General features: G+C 38.9%; 1 protein-coding gene across 1 annotated transcript in view; it reads left to right on the top strand.

Annotated features, from left to right (window-relative positions):
• Positions 1 to 24,804, top strand: part of SNTB2 (syntrophin beta 2) — an 838,367-nt gene that overhangs the window by 794,912 nt on the left and 18,651 nt on the right. The window contains exon 6 of the mRNA XM_044082021.1: positions 2,507 to 2,697. Coding sequence (XP_043937956.1) covers positions 2,507 to 2,697 — 191 coding nt within the window. The remainder of the gene's footprint in view (positions 1 to 2,506; positions 2,698 to 24,804) is intronic.

Below are 24,804 nucleotides of genomic sequence, written 5' to 3'. Positions count from 1 at the left end.
GGCCTAACTGATGAAATAACAATATCCTTATCACTGTAGCAATTTAAGAATAGACCTTTTCGTGGAGGATATGAGATTAATTAATATGAGGGAGTTTTACCATTTCCTTATTCAGTCATTCATACCTTCATTCTTTTTATTGGCTAGTGTTTTTTTAGGAAGAGAAGGTGTTTTTATGATTTTTTTTTCAGTTGGAGTTACAAAGCTACAAAGGATGGGAGGGGGGTTGGGGTGTGTACTTATTATTAGTTTGCCTGTAATTTGATTGTCTTCAGGAGGAACTTAGTTTATTTGCTTCTTTTATTTCTGTATTATGGGTGGTACAGTGTTTGAGTATAGCATTGCAGACTTGCAATGATTGGTTTCTGTGCTGGTTCACAACTGAGATGCTTTCTATGCAACATCTGCACATCCTTCCAGTGTCCATGAGGGTTTTCATCAGGTACTCTGATTTCCTTTCACATCCCATAGAGATGCCGTAGGTGAACTGGCATTCCTGCAGATTGCATGTAGGTGTCTTTGCTGTTAGTGAGTGTGCATCCTGTGAGGGGTTGAAGTCCTGTTCAGGATTAGTTCCTGCACCTTGCACCCACTGAGAGCTGGAAGAGGCTCTCTTGTGACCCAAAAGTGAATTAAGTGAATGTCAGGAATTTGGTTTGATGGTAGGATTGTTGTGATAGACATTTTGGCATTCGGTCATGGTGCAACACGCATTAGGTGTCATGTGACCATATGTTGGTAATTAGGGTACTGGGTACATGCTGGGTTTCAACATATGATGCATTGTTGAAATGGATGCTGAATTACTGTTATAATGTGTAACTTTTTATCAAGAATATTTTCCCATATTTTGTTTAGGTTTGATTTCTATTGTATTGAGTATGGGGAACGGCTGGGTATCTTTGCTTTATTTTTATGTTAAAGAAAAACTCCACGCTAGAACCAAAAAAATCTGTATTTTCACTCTTGTCTTTGCTTCCTGACCTATTTTAACACCTTGTGCTTTATTTGTAATTTTAGCCTGATTTCCACAGCATGGCTACTAATAGGGCTTGATGTAGCAACGTGATCTTGTTCTCCCTTAACCCTTTCTCTTTCCCAAAATGTTTTGTATGATTCATGCCAGAAATGAGGAAGTAACTGTGAATTGCCATGCCATTGACATATAAGGGAATTTGTGTGGGTCACTGTTATCTTTTTTACTTTCTGTAAGAGTACTGCTTCTCTTGTCTTTAATCACCCTCATTTATGTTTGGCTCAGAGCTTGTTTTACACTGTACTTAGAAGTTATCCAGCTGCAGCCAGAAAAGTAGCTAAATTGCTTGCCTTTGTTCAGGGTTTTCTTTTGTAGTCCAAGACGAGTTCACATTCCCCTTCCCCACACTACTGCGGAGGTGTTAAAACTGTCACTGCACTGAGAGACCCTTGCAGAATCAATTCCTCTTTGCCCCATTGGAAGCCATGTTGTGGAAAACAGGCTAAAATTACAAATAAAGCTCTTAGTGTGATTTTTGAGGTGTGAAAATAGGTCAGGAAACAAAGGTAGAGTGAAAAAACAGATTTTTTATTTTTTAGTTCTAGGATGGAGTTTTCCTTTAATGCGATACATGGGAAGGTGTGATTGATGGTTTATTTTCTGTTTTCTCTTATTTTTTTCCTGATCGCCAAAGTAGGGGTAGGTACCTTTTTACTGTTAGGCCTGGGTCTCTTGCATTTTTTTGTATTTTTTTTTTTATCTTTATTTAGCCCAGGTTTTATCCTTTTAATTGGGTCACTTAGGTCTTTTCAGGTATGGATTGGAATTCTTTCAGGTTTCAGTATTTTTCTGGGCATATTTTGTGTAACATTTTGTTTAGATTTGGAGGTACATTTATGTATTTGACATTTGTTAACCAGGTTAGTCCATCTGAGCTGAAGCCCTTTTTCAGCGGTAGCCTGAGGAGAAAATCTTCAAAGTGAAGGATTATACAAAAATAAAAAAAAAAAAATAGATTTAAAGGCCAAATAAAAACATATGTGGTATAGAAGTAAAAAATACATAAGTTTACAAAATAAATTATATAAGAAGAAGAAAAAAGGAAAAACATATAGATTTAGATTTTATTTATTTTAATATGTTTTAGTACGAATCAAGAAAGTTGGGAATCGATTTTTCCTTTGAACGATTTTTATGCCTTAATGCCCTAGCTACAGCATAAATTGAAATTACTTTAATGATAGATTGAAAAGAAAATCTGTACTCTGTACTTGGAAAAAAGTGAAAAAAAATGGCATCCCAAGTGTAGCATGAAATGTGATTGAAGTATAACTTTAAATTATATTGATTTGTTTTTTTTACTCTTTTTCCATTGAAATATATAACGTTAAATTGTATTGATTTATTTATTTTTTTACTTTTTTCCATTGAAGTATAACTTTAACTTGTATTGATTTATTTTTTCACTCTTTTCCATTGAAGTATAACTTTAAATTGTATTGATTCATTTTTTTTACTCTCTTCTTCCAGTTTGCTCCTTAAATGGGCAAGAAGTTAATTTGATGATTCACTATGAAAATGGTTTCACAATCTCAAAGGAAGGTTCTTGTCCAAATGCAGTGGGTATTCTTTACCGTTATCCATTTGAGAAATTAAAGTTATCTGCAGATGATGGAATCAGAACACTCTACTTGGACTTTGGGGGACCAGAAGGGGAACTGGTAAGTACAGTTAGAGTAACTGATTAATTTTTTGTTCTAGTTCACACATTTGATGTCAGAGATCTTTTGTATCTCCAGTTTGTCAGCATTTGAGGGATGTTATTTTTCTGACTTTCTTATTTTTCTGACATTCCCATGTACAATTTCTGCTGGAGCAGACCATGGCTTCTAACACTGCGCTAGGAGGTTGGACCTAGTATCTGTGGCTTAGTCCTTTTCTCCTGCATGCCTAACTTAAAATCTCTTTTTGATGTTTGTCATGGAAGAGGGCATGTGTTTGCTGGTACCTTTATAGGGATCCTGTAATTGAGAGTAAACAGATTCATAGGTATATATTCATGGAAGAGGGCACATGCTTGTTGGTACCTTTATAGGGAGCCTGTAATTGAGACTACACAGATTCATAGGTATATACTCATGGAAGAGGGCATGTGTTTGCTGGTACCTTTATAGGGGTCCTGTAATCGAGATTACACAGATTCATAGGTATATATCATGGAAGAGGGCACATGTTTGCTGGTACCTTTATAGGGTTCCTGTAATTGGGAGTACACAGATTCATAGGTATATACTAGGCTAACGACCACCAGGGCTTTCATTAGCCTAGATGTGCAACCCAAATGTGTCCTACAAGTTATGTTTTAGAAATTAATGTATGGGGTGATTGTTGTTTATGACATGATATATTGATAGCCTCTGTTCTTCAGAGACATAAGCACCAGACCAGGGGGAACATTTTCAATTTCCCATTCAGTGGTCCAAGTTATGCATAAAGGGGGATCCTGTTCCAGAGAATGGGAATTCTGTGAGATACATACCTTTCTGTCCAACGTGCCTTTATCCTGCAAGCATAATTTAGGTCTTTAGATCTAGTAGTCTCCCCGTGGTATACTTTCTTGCAACTATTATCACTTGCCTCTTCTAATCTCTTCATACCTCCCTATATAATGATATGCTACTATTGACGTAACATAAGCCATCTCAGTCAATATGGCTACATCTTGTCCATAAAGCTCTGCTAAGCATAATTCCATTTTTTCCAGTCACGTTTTGATATTAATTGCTTCATGAACTAAATGCTGTAGCATATTTTTGCATCTGCAGATATTGTGTATAATTTTTTTTTTTTAACATATCCATGTATCTGTAAATATGTTTTGTTCATTTCTTTTGTGAACCTATTCACCCAGGCTGTGCCTGCAAATGGTCCACTGAGATCAATGCAGTAGTCCAGCATGGTCTATATTAAAACAGCGAAGAGGCATTTAATCGAACGCCTCTTCGTCGACCCATAAAGAGCGAACGCACTAAAGCGCGAATGCTCAGAACACCAATTTCTTTCCCTGGGAAAGAAATCGGTAGCACTAACACACAAACACACACACTTTCATACATTACCAACTCTGAGATAGCACTACAGTGGGGAAAGGGGCAAACACACAGGAAAGGCCAAGCGATTTCTTTCCCAGGGAAAGAAATCGCTGTTTTGAGCATTCACCCTTTAGTGCGTTTGCTCTTTGTGTCGATGAAGAGGCGTTTGATTAAATGCCTCTTCACAGTTTTAATATAGACCCATCAAGCAGACTTCTAAGATGGCTACACATTGAGTAACAGCTTAATTCCAGCTCTCCCAGTGTGAAAATAGAAACTTAGCAGAGAAAGCCAGTGGACCTGGATTTCTGAGTAAATTTTAGTAGCTAACTAGTAAGTACACTGCCTGGATGCCAGGGAAAAAAGAAATACAGAAGACCTGAAGGAAAATCAGCTACAAAAGGTGACGAAAAAATACTGACTGGGAAATGTACTGTAGCTGTTAGGCAGAAAGCAGTGCAAGTTCCAGATGTGACCTCCAGTAACCCAGAGGAAAGTATAAAGCAATTGCATACAGACCTGACTAAAATAAATGAAATACTGATGGACTCAGAGGTCAAAATGAAGAAAGGGCTGACTGAATATGAGACTGCACAAGAAGAGATGTTTCAAAAAATAATAGAACTAAAGAACAGAGCATGTAGAGAAAACCTGTGATTTTCTGCTGTACCTGAGAAGCTGGAAGGAACAAACTGTATTAATTTCATGAAAGTACAAATAAGCAACTGGACTGCTACTCCACAGCAGGTATTGTTAATTGAAAGGGCACATCATGTGTACACTCCAAACCTCGGTATGTGAAAACAACCTAGACCTTTTATAGTAAAAATGCAATCTTACCAGCAGAATTAGTTGATTCTGACAAAACTGTGACAGAAAGACAAAGTAATAAAAGTGGGAGACAGCAGAGTGTTTGTGGAGAATGACTACTCATTGTACACCAGGTAGAAGATAAATTCATTTGTTCCATTGCATAGGGAATGTTGAGAAGCAGGCATGAGATTCAAACTGCTGTACCCAGCTATCTTCAAAATATTTTTCCCTGGAGGAAAAAAAATATTTTTGATGAAGTACGTACTAAGGAAGAAATAAAAAGTTTTTCCAACAAAAATTGAGCTGTGAAACAGAAGAAGATTCTGCTTATTGTTCTTCTGGTAATAAAGACCACAGAGAGACTGTGTCAGTGAAACCATTCCCAGTGTTTCAACTGAAAATGCTTGAGAAAGGGAAAAAAAGCACAGGAATTAACTAGAAGAATTGAGAGTGCACTGGAGATGAAGCAGAAGTAGGGTCTTGAGAGATGGAGATGAACAGGAATAGAACAAGAAAATCTGGAAATACTGGACTTTCTTGGACTTTGTTAAACTTGTAGGGGACTCTAAAGCATATGCCCTACTCCATGTCATTAACATTTGGAGACTAAAATCAGTGACTTGGAAACTGACAAATGTGGGATTACAAAGCAGTAATTATATTTATGAAACAGGACAGAACAGGAAAATCTGGAAATCTTGGACTTGTTTGGACTCTGTTAGACTTGTAAGGGGACTGTAAAGCATAAGCCCTACGTTATGTCATTAATGTTAGGAAAAATACTCAGGAGAGGGGAAGATGAGGGAGAGAGTTAACTAAGTAAAATATTTTTTATTCTTAACCGTATTACTTTAGTGGTGCATGATTTTATCTACATGTTATAAAGTAAAGCTTTTTAAGTTATTTTTAAGTGTAATGGAGATAATGCAAATAAGTGCTTCTGTTATTCTTTTTTTGTTTCTTCCCTCTGTTTTTCTAATGTAAATTTTTTAAAAAATGTAGGCACTACAGTGTAAAAAAGGGGGCATCTGGTTAAAAGAGCATGACAAAAGAAAAAATAGTGTGCTTTTTCTCATTCTTGCATGGGGGATGACTGGAATAATGCCATTAGCTTTATATAATTAGTTTTGACAAAAAGCAAGTCAATGAAAAAGAATATTGAATATTATAAGATCTTTTTTTCTAGTAAACAGTCCTATATCTGGGTCTCATGTCACTAGCAGACAAATGATAAGGAGAAATGGCTTAGGGAAAATGTTTTCAAAAGCATTCAAGTGTTTTTCCAGCTGGGAGAGCTGTAAAGATAAGGCAAAACCAGACGGCACTTAACAGAATCACAGGCTGTACCATGCATCTTAGCATGGATAATCTTTCTTTCTATTTATCTTAAAGCTGTGTGTGTGGCTGTCAGTTTGAAACTTTTGTTCCTATTAAGGGGTAAAACTACACTATTTGAAGATGTACATAGTTTTGTGTGTTACGTTAGTAGGTTTTAGGGGGGTATTGGGTGTGTGTATTTTTATTTGAGGGTTTTCAATAAAACAAAAAGTTCTGCAAGATGTGACATAGGCTGAAATGGAGATAAGAAACAGTTCTATAAGAGATTAACCTGCCAAACAGTGCTTGCATGTAACACACAAGCTTGAATTAGACATTTAACAAAAAAGCTGTTGTACATAAAAGGTGGGAATAATAATGCCTCAAGAATGTGATTCCTTTTATGATGTCTTTAAACGTTAATGGTCTCACAGGTAAATACACAAAAGAAAGAGTAGTGAACTATATTAAAATGTAGAGTGCAAATAGCTATGTTACAGGAGACGCACTTGGAAAGAACTGAACACATGAATTTGATAAAGAAAGGTTTTCAGGATGGTTATTCAGTGGAATACCTGGGGCAAAGGAAGAGAGGAGTACTTATATTAATTGCAAGAGGAGCTCCAACAGTAATAAAAGAGGAGAAAAAACAATTATGGTAGATTTGTAGTACTAAGGGAGTTACTGGCAAGGGAGGAGGGTTCACTGGCATGTATTTATATTCCACCGAAAACTGTTATAAGGGAGGTAAAGAAATTTCTGGGAGAAATAATCGGCTTTCATCAAGGAATATTACTTGCAGTTGGGGACTGGAATTCAATTTGCAATAGTGAAGATGTGTCTGAGGGCCCAGAAAGGGAAATACAACAAAGGAAGGGTATATTTTTAAAGAAATTTATGAAAATATTTGGCATGGAAGATGTGAATTCAGTACTAGGAATTCTGAGTGAATTTACATATTCTCCAAGATACCAAAACTGGGATAGGGTAGACAGAGTTTACATTTCACAGGAACATGTACATTTAAGTGAAGGTCTTGATATGCACCCAGTAACTATTTCAGATCACGTGCCAGTAACTAAAATAAAAACACAGGGTAATGAAATAAAAATGAAACACTGGCACTTTCCCACCTATATGTTGAAAAGAGAGGAATTTAAGGAATTATTCAGGAGCTGTTAGAGAAGATAAAAACTTCTGAAAATATAGCTAGGGAGTGGAATAAAATTTAAGTGGAATTTAAAAATAGAGTGGAAATTAAGGAAAGGGGAGATGTGCTTAAGAAGTAACAAAGAGTTATTTAGAGGGACTGACAAATATAAAAGTATTACAAAATAGGGGGAATCTTGCAGAACAAGAGGAGAAGCAATTACAGAATACTAAACAGAAAATAAGGGATTATCTTGATAATTAGAAGGATTGTTGTTAAGCAACTGTTTTTGATAGCTCTAGAGCACAAAAACTTTTAATACAATGACAGGCAACAGAAAGTAGAATAAAGGGCTATGTCATCAAGCTTAGGGAGCCTGTAATAAGGAAGATAACAAGATCCTGTACAACTATTAGAAATATTTCGGAAAGCCTATGAAAGCCTATATAAGGCAGAGTAATATTAAAATCAAGAAAATGTACAAATGGAAATGTTTATGGAAGACTTAAATATGCCAAGGTTAGTAGTAGATGAGGCTCAGTTACTAACAGTTAGGATAGGAGGAGATGAGATAAAAATGGTGATTTATTCCTAATATAAAGGAAAACCTACAAGAATAGATGGTGTTCCTGTGGAAGTTTGGAAGCTAGGAGGGGAAAAAAACAGAGAAAGATCTGGAAGGTTTTGTTTAACAGTATTTTAAGAGGTGAAATACCAACATCCTGGAAGAAAATGATGGTAGCTGTAGTACCTAAAGAGGGTAAAGACCTCTCGGATCCAGCTTCCTACAGGCCCATTTCAGTACTAAACCATGATTATGAAGTGTTGGTCTATAACGGCAAAAAGAATGGCTAAAGTCATGCCAAAATTGATTGCTATGGATCAGTGTGGTTTTGTGGAGGGGAAGCAAACATTTAACAACATAAACAGAAAACTGTTGATCCAGAGGGAAGTAGAATGTAAGCAAATATCACTGTTGCTGGTGGTTCTTGATGCAGGGAAAGTATTTGACAGAGTAAGCTGGGACTTTATGAGCAGAGCAATGGAAGTGTTTGCATTCCCTGATAACATTATAAGGTTGTTTAGGAGGATATTTGAAGGATCGGAGGTGAAAATTAAAGTGGGTGGAGTCCTCTCTGATAATCTGTGCTTGAGCAGAGGAACCATGCAGGGGTGTCTTTCTCCCCCTTTATTTGCATTATATTTAGAACCATTGCCAAACAAACTAAGGAATTCGAGGATATAATTGGTATAGTAGTCGAGAAATGCTAGCGCTATTTGCAGATGACATTATTTTATACCTGACAAAACCAGAAAGGGACATTATAGTACTATGGAACATAACTGAGACAGTTTCTTACTTTTTCAGGATACAAAATTAATGAAACTAAAACAAAAGCCATAGCGGTAAATTACATACCCACATACAAATTGGTTCAGCAGTATCCATATTTATGGAGACATGATAAAGTATTTAGGAGTATGGATTAAAAATGATACTGGTGTGGCAGCTAAGGATATGTGGGAACAGACTAAAGAAAAGATAATACAAAAACTGAGAAAATGGAAGCTGTTTTATATGGATATGGATAGTAAGATACAAGCAGTTAAAATGTTTTAGTCCTTTTAGTTTTATACACAGGTTAGGCATATTTTTTTTTTATCAACCAGAGGAGAAGTTGTGGATAGTAATTAATAAAGAAAGGATTTTATCTGGAAGGGGAAGGCAGCAAGATTCAAGTAGGATAAGCTTATTTTCCCAGTAGAACAGGGCGGATTAGGATTATCCAAATTGAAGAGATATTACAGAGCAACACAGTTAAGGCTCCTATACATAGCATAAGTAGAAAACTATAATTCAAAGTTGAAAGAGATGATGAAACAGGGGAAGCTCAAGTAACAGGGGGAGACTGGGATTTTGGATGAAGACCTTTAAGGAGAATAATAATCATAAAGAATATTATATTCTTAAGGTAGCAGAAGGTCTTCTAAGAAGTAAGCCGACACAGGAGTGGAGAAAGGAGATTCTGCCCATAGGGATGACTGCAATTAGGGATACAGATTATAGGAAAGAGGGGGCGGGAATATAATGGAGAAAACTGGCAAAGGACCAAAGGTATTGAGAACAAATAAGTAGAGAGGGAAAGGTAATAGAATGGGAAGACGCCAGGAACTTATTTGGACTGCAGGCTAGAGATTGCCTGATATAAGAATATAGGCAAAGAGAAAGAAATGGGGGGGGGGGTCCTTAACGAAAGACCAGCAGTGGTATAGTTTTTAGTAGAATCTAGAACAGAATTTACCATAAAAAAGGAATAATTAGTAGAGCATATAAAATATTGCATGATAACTATAAGAATCAATCAGAGGAGGTTAGAAAGGATTGGGAAGAGATTGAATAAGCAGTTCACAAAGAAACAATGGTAGGTATTATGTATGTCTCCCAAATACACAACAAAATCTAGAAGTTTTAGTATTTTTGCCTGGAAGCATTTACAGGGGTATTTTTGTACCCCTTGCAGACTTCAAAAGAATTATTTCTCAGGCAGACAGCAAATGTTGGAGGTGTGATGGGGAAGAAAGAGGTAACTGGGAACATATTTTCTGGGAGTGTAATGAGTTGACAGACTTTAAAGATTCCTTGCAGACTGTTCTGTTGGAGGTGCTGTGTGAGCAAATTGGAGTGACTAGGGAAATGATATTTTTGAGTTATGATACAGAATCGGAATTGCAAAGACATAGTAATGCCTTGCTAAGTCTAATTATGATGGCTGCCAAAGAAAGCAATTACTAAAAAATGGAAGTCAAAGTCTAAACAGACTTTACTAGAAGTAGTAAAGATAGTTGTTGTTGTTGTATCTTTCGGCTTTTCCCAGTTAGGGGTCGCCACAGCGGAACTCTGGTCCACTAATGATTGGTAGTTGATTTTTTACGTGCCGAGTTACCAGCCCTGACGCACAACCTTCAACGAAGGTATGCCCATTCATGCATGTCTCCACGCAGAAGACGCTCTAGCTGAGAATCGAACCGGACAGCGTCTTACTGTGAGGTGACAACGTAAAGATAGTAACAGAGAGAAAACAACTGGAACTGGGATCTTTAGAAAAGGGCAAGAGCAAATTAGGATGGAGCAGTAGTGTAGTGGTTAGCTTGCCTCACAGCAAGAGGATCTCCAGTTTGATTCTCGGCTGGGGTGCCTTCTGTGTGGAGTCTGCATGTCCTACTTGCGTTTCCTCCGGGTGCTCTGGTTTCCTCCCACATTCCAAAGAAATGCAGTAGGTGGATTGGATACTCTGAATTGGCCCTGTGTGTGTGTGTGTGTGTGTGTGGTGGTGCACCCTCCAAGGAGGGTTGAGCCTTGGGCTAGCAACCTGAGCCCATAAAACCTGTAACTGCTACAGAAATGAGCGCTGAAAGGTGCTTGTTCCCTGATGTACCATGTGGTGCGTAAATGGGAAAGAGAGAGGAGCTAATTATATAGGAAAAAAATGAGAAATGTGGGATCAATACACCCAGAGGAATAACAAGGTTTAACAGAAGGCAGGATTTCAGTGAGCTATGTAATGGTTGACTGACAGTGACAGGATATGTTAAAAGTGATCTGTGTTTGCAGCTACAGTTGAGTCTGCACAGTTTGTAATGTATAATATTTGCAACCGAGATTGTGTCGCTATGGTTCATTTTCATTTATATAAATGTAATATGGTCTATGTCATACATGATAATTTAATAAAGATGTTTCTTGTTTAAAAAATGCACTACTCTAGTAAACAAAAATAAATTATTTAAATAAATTCATAGTTCTGATGCTGTTGGTTTTGCAGATGTGCAAAAGGCTGTTCAGACCAGGGTCCATGAATGCCTTGTAAGCCAGCATAGATTGTCTCTCAGTAGTCTGTCGGAGATCAACCATAGAGATAGGATTTTGGGGTAATCTGCATAGGACATTGTGTTTATGCCCTACATTCTTTTTGTAAGGAACCTTTACAGCTGTTTCAGTTGCTGCATGCGTCTGATCAGGTACATACCAAAGGGGACATTGCAGTCAATTAGGGGTCTGATGAGTGCGAAGTATAGTGATACGACAACTTCCCTGGACCTAGATGCCATAGTCTTTCTTATAAGTTGAGTAACACAGAATGACTTTCTTGCTACCTTGTATACGTGTTGGTCGAATACCAGGTTACTGTCCTCATGTGTTCCCAGATTTCTGACGTAGAGGATCAACTGTTAGGGTTGTTTTATTGATGATGTAGTTTCCTGGGGTGGTCAGCTTCACAAAAGGTGCTATAATACATTTCTTGGCGTTACGTTTTAAGCCATGGCTTTGGCACCAAACATTTTTATGTATAATATCTTCCTATAAGACGTTTGTGTTTGGGGGCGATTTTGTGACTGATTCCAGTTTGAAAACATCTGCAAACTTGATGAACCAGAGGTCTTTGACATTGGTCTTCACATCTGAGAAGTTGAAGCCAAAGAGGAGCAATCTGAGCACGGAGCTCTGAGGGACTCCACTGGTGACTGCCCTTTTTGTAGAGGTGGTGTAACAAATCCCAACTTCCTGGGTTCTATCTGTGATGCAGTTGGCTAACTAGCATAGTGGTTTATGACTAATTGTATAAGCTTGGTAATGCCTGAGTGGTGTATTGTATCAAATGCTTTAGCCAGGTCAAGGTAGGCAGTATGCACCATTTTTTCTATTGTCTTGGTGACCTTCTCAGAGAAGTCCACCAGGTTCAGTAAGCATGATCTTCTTTTGACAAAGCCAGCTTGGGATGGATCTAGTGTCTGAAGGTCTCCTCTGCCTTTGTTGATCATTTCCATGATAATTATTTCCATAGTTTTGCATATAAGGCTAGTCAGACTAATGGGGCTGTCATTTCTGGGATCTGTTGATGCTCCACCCTTAAGAAGAGGGATGGCTATTGCAGTCCTCCATTCTTGTGGCATAAAGCCTGTTTTGAGACTATAGTTAAATAGTAAGTGGCCCTGAGAGGTCCTATTTTAGACCATTTAGGAGGCATCCTGAGATATTATCAAATCTCATTGAGGCTCTGTGCTTGGCCTTAGCAAGCATAGCCAGGGCATGCACTTTATCTATCGTGGGAGGAGTTATGTTTGAAGGTATTTCTTGGGGAGTGTGTCAAGGAGGTAAGTGGGGAATAAAGTTGGAAATTAAATTTTCAGCCAGCAGATTTGCTATATTTCCCAGTTCAGGGAATGTGGTGCCATTAATCACCAATTCAGCATACTGATGTACACTGTCTTTCAGGTTTCTGGCATAGCTGAAGAAGGCCTTATGGTTGTCTTTTGCCTCAGTGGCTATCTTGACCTCAAAATTGTGTTTATTGGACTTAGAATTTTGACAAACTATCACTTAATAAAAGGTGGTTTGCCTTGGAATAGCTCCTTTTAGTGGCTTTAGTGGGATTACATAGTTTATTTTGATTTCAAAGGAGGCAGCTTTATGGTCAGACCTTACCAGCATTCTCCTATGTTTGTGAGTATGAAGTTCAGTATGTTGGAACCTTTAGTGGGAGTATGCATTAACTGGTCAGGGGTATTTGTATTTATGAAGTCCAGGGATCTTTGTTCCCTCAGATTTGAAGCTGTGTAGGCTTCCCAGTGTATACAGGGGTAATTAAAGTCCTTCATGAGTAAGGTAGTTGGTTGGATAAGTGTCTTTTGTAGATCCAAGTATGTGCTTTGAGTTTTGTGGGACATAGAGGGTGACCTGTAGTTTGCTAGGATATGGTACGGATTTTATCTATGGTTGGTGGTGGTGTCAACTTGGGCGGCCGTGGTGCTGTAGCGGTTAGTGTTGATGCCTCATAGCAAGAGGTTCTCTGGTTCGATCCTCAGCTGGGGTGCCTTCTTTGTGGAGTCTGCATATCCTCCCGGTGGTCGGTGAGTTTCCTCCGGGTGCTCCGGTTTCCTCCCACATCCCAAAGACATGCTGTAGGTGGATTGGGCACTGTAAATTGGCCCTAGGTGTGAGTGCATGCATGTGTGTGCCTTCTGTAGAAGGTTGGGCGCCAGGCTGGCAACTCAACACCGTAAAAACTCCACTGCCAATCATGAGCAGACAGATGATCCGCTGCGGCGACCCCTAACCGGGAAAAGCCGAAAGAAGACGAAGGTGGTGGTGTCAACTTGGCATTGCCTAAAAAGGATCTATTGGGATGGATGAAGTTTTAGCTAGTATTTGAAAGCCTAGAGGGGACAGGTGCAAATCAACAATGACAAAGCAAACATGTCTTTCTATGCTCTGTTAGTCATGTCTTTCTATGCTAACAAATATTGGATCCCCTTAGAATGACACCAGAAACTCATCCACTTGTTAAAATCAATATCAGTCATCTTTTGTTCATATTGTGGCATCATCATTGGTGAAGGCCATATGATGTTGCTCAGTGCTGGACTCATTCTAGCCTGGGACACATCAGAGAGATCTGTAATATCTGTCTTCATATAGTCTAAGGAGGTATGTCTCCGGTCATTTACACCTACATGGACTGTGATGGAATAACCATTGTCTTCTCCTTGTTCTGCCTGCTTAAGTGGACATCAGTATGTCTTACAATTGAGTTCCCTATGACTAGAGTCTTGCAAAGTGTGTGTGCTTGCTTTAAGGGCTTTGTGTTTTGGGTACCACTGAGTGTGGCTTTAAGTGTAGTGTTAGGTGTTGCTTTTGTTGAGTGACTTTGGGTTTGCTGAGGATAACCTTTACTGATGGGTGGTCTAAGAGGTCTTTTTTGTTCAAGAAGATTACATTTAAGTGCCTCAACATACATGGTCTTTCTCTCTCTCTCTCTCTCTATATGTATATATATATATATATATATATATATATATATATATATATATATTTATATATGTGTGTGTGTATATATATATATATATATATATATATATATAATGTGTGTGTGTGTGTGGTTTCACTTCAGATTAATTAAAAGAGTAAAAAAATAAATCAATACAATTTAACGTTACACTTCAATGGAAAACAGTAAAAAAAATCAAAACAACAAAATAATTGAGGAAATTATTGATGTACTAATGAGCCTCCAAGTAAAGGCGAACTCTTCTCATCCTGAACTAATGGTAAGCAAATACGTTTACTGTAGGTCAGTTCAGCCAGTGTTATAAAAAATGTATGTATGAAACCAAAAACCCGATTAAATAAAAAGAAAAATAGTAAAATTAAATAATTCATAATGTACTTGTTAAATGATATTTTAAAATATTTCTTTGTGTTTTTCCATTGTTAAAATGTGTGCCTATTCCATGCTTACAAAAATAATAGACACTAAAGGGCTACCTTCATCCTCAAAATACTGCCTATGGAAACCATATTAAGTCCAGACTTGCCTGTGGAGTTAGTTTCCGGCCATTTAAGCTCCTTAACCTCCAGCAAATCTTTCCAAGGCCCCCCCACATACAAGTTTACATTGTCCACAATATAGAACTTAAAAGTGTGTCCGGTATTAGATGTAATCTGTTTATATAAGGATTTGTGGTTATCACATTTTTTAATGTCATAAAGATGCTGGAAAATGATCAGTTTTAATGCCCTTTCTGTTCCAAAACATGCAGCCGTATGCAGGACTTTTAGATTTTTGTTATTCAAGAATGACTTTAACAATGATAAAGAGAGAGAATTGGATTTCAGAGAGTTAAAATGGCAACTATATATATGCTTAACACCAACTAGGCTTATACAGTAATATAAATTACAAAGTGGTATTGCAAAGACGAAGATATTATGATAAATGTAAGTGAACGTAAACCTTTGTTGCAAGGTTGTGTTTCATTGTTTGTGGTGAGAGAAACTTTAAGGTTATTTACATTATTGTATTTTGCAACAGTTTGATGACATGTTTTTTTAAGGATGTATTAGATTAATTGGCTATGTGTTTTTATTGGTTATAGAAAGTTTGTTATGTAAATATTTTTCTGAAGAAGAGCAGTTAAATGTCAAAAGCGCTTAACCCACATTAAATCACTTTTTTCTAAGTTTCACAGTGTTTTTTTATTCTCTTTCTGTTTTTCCAACATAGAAACAGGGACAAATCGGTACATTGTGCAATGTACACCACACTACAGCTAAAACAGTGATACTCCTAAATACTTCATCTTATGTCCCCATAAATATTAGTATTATTGAACCAATTTGTGTGTAGATACATAACTTATGACTATAGTCTTTGTTTTATCTTCATTCATTTTTTATCCCAAAAAGACTTGAAACAGTCTCAAAATGTTCCGCAACACTGAGATATAATTTTCTGGATTTATAAGGTATAAAATAATACCATTTGCAAGTAAAGTGAACTTTTCATGATTACCATGCCAGTTATATCTTTATTTATTTATTTTATTTATTTTACATTTGTTGACCGGGCTAGTCTAATTGGATATATGTCCATTTTCAATAGAGGCCCGAGGAGAAAAGCTCCGAGAAAAGAAACAGTTTATACAAAATGCAGAAAGATACCTATACATTTAAAATACAATTAGATAACTATACAATCCTGTACAGTTGATTTTCAGCAGCAGTAAGCAAATAGGGTAACACTATGATGATAGATAACTATACATTCAAAAACAATTAGATAAGTATACATTCATGTACAACTTGTCATTTCAGCAGCAGTAAGCAGAATAGGGTAACATTATGAAGATTTTTGTTTCAGTCATTTGGTGTAACATTTATCATAGATAAGTATAAGCATTAGTTAGTACGTTGTGTCGAGGAAATTGACACAGTAATGAAGGGTATGAAGAGAGCAAAGTATTTATAATTTTTAGAAGAGAGAGCCAAAGAAAGGTAGAAGAAGTAGAAGAACTGGTGTCAGAAAGGCTAAAGGCAAGGGAAGATAGTATCAGTCAGGCTTGGTGCATGGGCAAAGCCATTGGAATTTTAAGAAAATTTTTAATTGGTTCCTGAAAAGGTGGGTGGATGTGGTAGAAGTTAGTTCAGTTGGGAGTTTGTTGCATGTTTTGCCAACAGAGTTAGAAAACAGACAGTCCCATGATTTGTTTTTAGATTTTAAGGTGGCTACTTGTAATTTATTTGTGGAACGTAGGGTTGGAAGGTTTTGATGAGGATTGAGGAGGTTACTGAGTATAGGGGTATTAGTGGGATGGTGTAAGATTTTGTGGATAAAGGTGAGTTGCTGGTAGAGTAGTTGATTTTGTATTTCCAGCCATCCTAGTAGTTTCAGATTTTGTCAGTGGTGGGTTCTAAATGGGGTACCTGTGGCAAATCTGGCTATGTTGTTGTAAGAAGTTGCCAGTTTATTTAAATTGCTTTTGGTTAGGTTTGTATATATGGGGGAGGCATAGAGGAGGGTTGAAATCACGTGAGTTTGAACAATAGTAATCTTGGCAGAGGCTGTGAGAAATGGTTTGAGTTTATACAGGAAACCAAGTTTTCTATTTACAGATTTAATAGGTTAATGTGTGTGTCAAAGTTGAGGTTATTATCTATAATTACACCTAGGAGTTTAGTGGTAGTGTTGGGAGTGATGACAGTACCATTATTAGAGGTAAGTAAGAGATTGAGTGGAGGGGTCTTGGGTGTAGTAGCTTTGTTTTTTTTTTGGTTCAAGAGGAGACACCGTTGGTGGAACCATTTTTCCACTAAGGTGAATACAGTTTGTGTCCTGTTTTGGAGTTCAGTTGGAGAGGAAGCATGATTAGAGTTGAATCGTCAGCATATTGGATGCAGGTGGTTTGGGGAAGGGAGGTTTTTAGATCATTAATGAAAATGCTAAAGAGGAGGGGACCCAAAATATATCCTTGTGGGACTCCGAGTGATTGGGAGCTGGGAGGATAAGTTGTTCTCCCAGGGCACTGCTTGTTGTCTATTTTCAAAGCATGAATGAAACCATTTAACTGCTTGAGTATCAATTGAAAGAGATTTGAGAATGTTTGATAGTAATTGGTGGTTCACCATATCAAAGGCCTTGGAGAGGTCTATAAAGAGGGCTGAAGAGAGCAGGTTATTATTTCTATTTTTATTAATGCAGTCAGTAAAGGATAGGAGTGCAGTGGTAGTGCTGTGGAAAGGCCTGAAACCGTGTTGGCAGTCGACCAATAGGTTATTTTCAATGAGGTGATGAAGTAGTTGACGGTGAATACATCTCTCTATAACTTTTGCTAGGGGTGAGAGAAGGGCTATAGGGTGGAAGTTTGCAAGTTCATTTGAGTTTCTTACCTTATGCAAGGGGATAATATGTGAGATCTTCCAGAGAGATGGGATGTAGGATTCAGCAATGGATCTGTTTATTAGGATGTAGATTGGGTAGGCTAGTACTCCTGCTGCAATTTGCAGGTATTCATCTGGGAGGAGATCAGCTGATAGTGTACATGGTTTTAGTTTAATAAGTAGAGTGTGAATGGGGGATGTGGGAACGGGCTGGAGTTGAAAAGGTTGGGGTAGATTGGTTAGTGGAGGAGATTCTGAGATGGTGGCAGGTGGTAAGGTCTTAGCTAGGGATTGGACAGTTTCAGAGAAAGATGTATTAAAAGTGTCAGCAATTATGTTTGGAGGGCTTTGAGTTAGGTTAGAGGGGGTAGGAGTTTTGGAGTGACCTGGATGCAGCAGTTTGTTGATTCCTGACTAGAACTTTTGTGGGTTTTGCTGCTGGGATTGTTGGAGCTCGTGGTAGTTTTTTTTGTCAAGGACTATAGCTCTTTTTGTGGAATTTTGAAGCTGTCTTAAGTTTAGGTGATCTATTGGGTTTTTTGATTTCCTCCATTTGGATCAGATTTTATTTCTTAGTCTAATTTCAAGTGGAACAGCCTTACAAGATGTCTGCAAATATATAGAGCTGAGTATATTTTTTCTGTATTTTCTGTATTATAGAGCTAAATTGTTGCTTATATATCTGTTGTCTTAGTGTTCTGCAAATATACAGAGATCAGTATATATTTTTGGGTTTTATAATTTGCACTCTGATTCTTCACATCTCTTTTGAAACTTTTCCCCACCCCCCACCTCATTGTGGTTTCTGTTGCTTCTGTGTTGTTAACTCAAGGTTCCCTTAATTTGAACTGTTAATAGCAGCAGTCTGCATTTAAAGTGGAACAGCCTTACACGATTTCTGCAAGTATATAGAGCTGAGTATATTTTTCTGTATTTTCTGTATTATAGAGCTAAATTGTTGCTTATATATCTGTTGTCTTAGTGTTCTGCAAATATACAGAGATCAGTATATATTTTTGGGTTTTATAATTTGCACTCTGATTCTTCACATCTCTTTTGAAACTTTTCCCCACCCCCCACCTCATTGTGGTTTCTGTTGCTTCTGTGTTGTTAACTCAAGGTTCCCTTAATTTGAACTGTTAATAGCAGCAGTCTGCATTTAAAGTGGAACAGCCTTACATGATTTCTGCAAATATATAGAGCTGAGTATATTTTTCTGTATTTTCTGTATTATAGAGCTAAATTGTTGCTTATATATCTGTTGTCTTAGTGTTCTGCAAATATACAGAGATCAGTATATATTTTTGGGTTTTATAATTTGCACTCTGATTCCTCACATCTCTGTTGAAACTTTCCCCCCCCCCTCATTGTGGTTTCTGTTGCTTCTGTGTTGTTAACTCAAGGTTCCCTTAATTTGAACTGTTAATAGCAGCAGTCTGCATTTAAAGTGGAACAGCCTTACAAGATTTCTGCAAATATATAGAGCTGAGTATATTTTTCTGTATTTTCTGTATTATAGAGCTAAATTGTTGCTTATATATCTGTTGTCTTAGTGTTCTGCAAATATACAGAGATCAGTATATATTTTTGGGTTTTATAATTTGCACTCTGATTCTTCACATCTCTTTTGAAACTTTTCCCCACCCCCCACCTCATTGTGGTTTCTGTTGCTTCTGTGTTGTTAACTCAAGGTTCCCTTAATTTGAACTGTTAATAGCAGCAGTCTGCATTTAAAGTGGAACAGCCTTACAAGCTTTCTGCAAATATATAGAGCTGAGTATATTTTTCTGTATTTTCTGTATTATAGAGCTAAATTGTTGCTTGTATATCTGTTGTCTTAGTGTTCTGCAAATATACAGAGATCACTATATATTTTTGGGTTTTATAATTTGCACTCTGATTCCTCACATCTCTGTTGAACCCCCCCCCCCCCGTTCTGGTAGTAGTGTATATTTGGTGGCTTTTGCAGTGCCCGACCCACTGTAGATTTGATCTAGGACACTCCCCCAGTCCCATCTCTTTACCGCATTCTACCAAATAAACCCTTTCTGCACTTGCTTTTAGTCCTTTTTAATTTAATTACATTTTTTCAAACTGTGTGTGGACTAATATTGCTACATACTCAAGTGTGCCAGCTTGCACTGCATGTGAATTATTTTTACTACTGTTTTTGCTACTTTTCTGGAAAAAAAAATTGTAAGCCTGTTTCCTACCTTTCCTGTAATTAGTGTTCCAGATACAGATTTGCTGTATCCAGGACTATTTGTAAGCTTCTGAGCCCCCCAGCCTTTCTGTGTTGGAGGGAAGCCTTCTAGCTTATCAGTGGGAGTGGTAAGCACTAGGTAACATGTCTACCACATAAGGAGTGGTTCTGGCCCAGAATTTGTAGTTATTGGCCTTTTGGGCGGTCTTCCATCTCTCTCAACTTTCTGATTTGAAGGCCTGCATTTGCACTTGTTTCTGTCCTGTAACTCCTGGGCCCATCTCATTTGCTCACTCAAAAAAAAAAAAATGCTTTTACTGTATTTGTGTTTCTTCCTACTTTATTTTGCTTTTGCGTCATCTTAAAAGTACTCAATTGTTTTTATTACTGCTTGGTGTAACTCATTCTAAGCCTTTTAGTTTAAGCACTTGGGCTTCAGACCAGTTGTTTTACATTAGGAAGGTGTGTGGCCTGCACTGTGGTGGCAGGACAGGTAGCTTACATCCTTCTAAGTTGGCAACTGCTGATTGAGGGCTCAGTGTCTGTTATTCTAAAAGTGTATTAATTCTGGTTTAAGCACTTGGGCTTCACACCAGTTGTTTTACATTAAGAAGGTTTGTGGTCTGCACTGTAGTGGCAAAACAGGTAGCTTACATCCTTCTAGGTTGGGAACTGCTGATTGAGGGCTCAGTGTCTGTTATTCTAAAAGTGTATTAATTCTGGTTTAAGAACTTGGGCTTCAGGCCAGTTATTTTACATTAAAAGGGTTCGTGGTCTGCACTCTTGTGGGAGCAGAGGCTGGACTAATTTCTGGTTAAAGGCTTATAGTGCCTGCATATTTGAACTGCTTCTTACTGAAATTGGTACACCTTGTTTGCTGTAGCATAGACTAGATCCAGGCCTGCTGAATCTAGCTTTGTTTGTATAACTTGAGCACTAATCCAGGCATTCTTTAGAGTATTCAATTGTATTTATTACTGCTTGGTAGTAACTTGATTAAAGTGGTAGCTATCATTCTAAGTCTTTTAGATTAAGCACTTGGGCTTCAGACCAGTTGTTTTACATTAGGAAGGTTTGTGGCCTGCACTGTGGTGGCAGGACAGGTAGCTTACATCCTTCTAATTTGTGAACTGCTGATCGAGGGCTCAGTGTCTGTTATTCTAAAAGTGTATTAGTTCTGGTTTAAGCACTTGGGTTTCAGGCCAGTTATTTTACATTAAGAAGGTTCGTGGTCTGCACGCTTGTGGGAGGAGAGGCTGGACTCTGCCCTTCTGAGCTGGGAATTTCTGGTTAAAGGCTTATAGTGCCTGCATATTTGAACTGTTTCTTACTGAAATTTGTACACCTTGTTTGCTGTAGCATTGACTAGATCCAGGCCTGCTGAATCTAGCTTTATTTGTATGCTGCTTGTTTGTTTGCTTGTTATTTCCCTGAAACGCTAATTCCACATAAAACGCGGCTTTTCAGCGCTTCTGTGGATCCCTAGTGATATCTGCATTGCTTACTGTACTTATTTCCTTGTTTCACTTGAAAGAAAGTTACTGTTTGTCGTTTTTGCATTTAAGTTACCTGAAACACATTGCATTTAAGTTACCTGGCACTTGCTCACTAAAGCAATTATATAAGTCAGCACTAAAATATTAAAAGCACTACACCCTCACAAACTCCCCTTGAGTACCTCATTCCCCATTGGCCCTTTTTTTCCAATTATAAAGGAATTCCCAATACTTTTCCAGCATGTCCAAAGGTCAGTTGTCAATCTCCTCTTCGGTCCAGCTGGTGAATCTAGGAATCTTGAGGCAATATTACAACTGCCTCATGTACACAGACAACCCTCTCCTCCTCCCAACAAATTCCAACACATGTGAGAGATGCACCCATATAGCCATACTGGAGGCTAAGCTCTCTCAACTCAGTACTGGCGAAACCTGTCAGGAGGAGAAGGAAACCACACTCACTACAATTCCAGTCTCACATAGACCTACCACGACAGCAAACCAAACACATAAACACATAAAAACATACTCGGAGGCTCTAAATAAAAATCTGCCTAAGCAGCAGAGACCTCCAGAGCAGACACCTAAGCAACCGCTACCCCAAAACAAAACACATGCAACACATAGCTCACAAAGCAAGTGTGCCGAACAGTCACAGCCCTTAAGGCTAAACAACACATCCGATACACTTGTAATAGGTGACTCTATCGTCAGGCACACTGACGTCCCGCTCACCAGGCTGAACAAGGAGAAGGTCACGGTGAGCTGCCTGTCGGGTGCTAGGATCCGCCACATAACACAAGCACTCAGGTCACTCCAAGGCAAGTACAAATATGACTCAGTCATTGTCCATGCTGGTGTGAATGACCTGAGATGTACCTCCCTGGACTACATGAAAAGAGACATAGAGGAGCTCTCTGAGCATGTAGCCCAGGCCGGTATGACCCTGACCTTGAGTAGCATCTTACCCTCACCAAGAATGTTGCCACAATATGAAGACAAGATGATCAATTTCATTAATTGGCTTAAGTATTGGTGTCATTTAAAGGGGATCCAATGCCTGTCAGCCTGGGATGACATGCTCGACAAGCCACGATGCTTCGCTAGGGACGGCTTGCACCTGTCACCCCTGGGCTTTCGGATATTGGCAAAGGCTCTTGCTACCCCCATAGTGCCTTTTTTAGGCAAGGCTCAAAAGACAAACCCACCTCCATAGGTATCACAAGGGATAAGAAACTAAGAGTAATGCTATTCAATGCCAGAAGTCTAAACCTCAAGATGCACGCACTCGAAACTCTCCTTAGCATGGAGAAAATCGATATCTGTGCAGTAACAGAAACCTGGTTCAAGGCTCCAGAGAGCACCCCAGCACTACCAGGTTATACCTCATACCATGCTTTTCAGCCCCAAAACTTGGACCGTACCACAAAAGGAGGTGGAGTATCAATATTCGTCAAAGATACCCACACCTCCAGGTTGGTGGCACAGCACGAAGCATCAGAGACTATCCATGTGCAACTAACAGTGGGTAAAAAACTGCCTTCCAGTTTTATAGCCTGCTACAGACCACCCTCCCAAACCCAGGAACCCCACTCGGCCTTCCTGAGAACACTGGAAAATATGAAGGTCTCTCCAAACACCATTACATTGGGCGACTTCAACTACCCAAACATAGACTGGGAACATTACTCTAGCTCCAACACCCTAGCCCAAAGGTTCCTAGAATTTATAAACTCAAATGCTATGGAACAACTTGTTAACCACTCCCACAAGAGGGGAAAACATACTGGACCTGATCATCACCAACATGGGGACTCTATGCTCCAGACCAGAAGTGTATCCCTCACTGGTAAGATCAGACCATAAACTAATCTCACTTGGATATTCACATCCCGACTCCACCCCCTGCCCTGAAAACCACAGTGAAAAACTTCTCTAAAGCAAATTTCACACTCCTCAAAACCGAGGTGGAATCCTTCAAAGCCCCCGGGCCTGTGGAAAATACGGCCCAGACCGCAGAATCCTTTATAAACGCATTCTATGAACACCTTCAGGAATGCATGGATCATGCAGTCCCAAATAAAACCAAGACCCAATCCTCCAAAGGCAGACGTCCTGTCTGGTGGACCCCAGCCATAAACAAACTATACAATAGGAGGAGGAAGCTACTACATGATAGAGCAAAATCCCAAAAAGGGAAGGCATCTCTGATCAGTATTAGCAAAAAACTACGGGCACTCATAAAATCGTCTAAGGCCAGCTTCAGAGAAAAATTGCACAGGACACTAAGGATAATCACAAGGCTTTCTTTAGTTATGTTAGGAACCTGGGTGGGAATTCCCAGATATGCTCAGAATTAGTCCAAAATGACAAAAAATACACCGAACCCACAGACATTGCCCACATCCTAGCTGACAGGTTCAGCGCAAACTTCTCCACCCCCTCCCCACCAAAAGGGCAAATATTTATCCCAGCAGAGTGCTGCCCCCCTGACATCTCAGATGCTCAGGTAAGAGCTGCCCTCTCCAAAGCAAAAAACACAGCATCAATGGGACCAGACGGTGTCCCGGGCTGCGTCCTACATGAACTCCAAGAAGAGCTAAACCCAAACATAAAACTACTGTTCAATCTTAGCCTTACTACAGGATATGTACCCAAAGAGTGGTGTACAGCTACAGTGGTCCCTCTCCACAAAGGTCGTGCCTCAACGGATCCTGGAAACTATCGCCCCATAAGCCTGACTAGCTTAGTCTGCAAAGCTATGGAAAGGATCATCATGGACCTCATAAATAAAGATATTGGGGACCTACAGACACTGGATCCTACCTAGTTCAGCTTTGTTAAGGGCAGATCCTGCCTCTTAAACCTGGTTGATTTCTTTGAAACAGTCACCAAGGCCATTGACGAGGGGAAGGTGGTCCACACAGCCTACCTGGACCTCGCAAAAGCCTTTGATACAATACCCCACTCGGGCATTATAGATAAGCTCACCAGCTTAAATATAAACCCCTATGTCACTAGATGGGTTGCAAACTGGCTCAAGGACAGAACCCACATGGTTAGAATTGCTGGAGCCATGTCAGACTCCAAACCAGTTACAAGTGGCGTCCCACAAGGCTCAGTCCTGGGACCTCTCTTGTTCGGTATATATTTCTCGGAGGTGCAGGCCAACACGGAAGGATTGTGGCTGACTAAGTTCGCAGATGACTGCAAACTGGGTGCCATAATCGACTCTCCAGCCGACACAAGCATCCTCCAAAAGGGCCTCATAGAAACAGACAACTGGTGCCAGAGCCATGGCCTCAAGCTAAACGCCAAAAAGTGTATAGTCATCCCCTTTGGCAAAAACAAAGTGCCCACAAATTACCACATAGGTGGTAATCCATTAAGTACAGAAGAAGTAATTAGGGACCTGGGGACCAAAGTTGATAGCAATCTCTCATTTGACAACCACGTGGCCAAAGTGGTTAGAAAAACATTTTATATAGCCCACCTAATCATGAAGGGATTCACATCTAGATCAGAGGAGGTCATCGTGCCT

This window comes from Protopterus annectens, chromosome 8.part1, assembly GCF_019279795.1.
Source record: "Protopterus annectens isolate FY-2018-M chromosome 8.part1, PAN1.0, whole genome shotgun sequence".
NCBI lineage: Eukaryota > Metazoa > Chordata > Ceratodontiformes > Protopteridae > Protopterus > Protopterus annectens.
The sequence above is the reverse complement of the archived record's forward strand: the minus strand, read 5'-3'. Positions and strand labels throughout refer to the sequence as shown.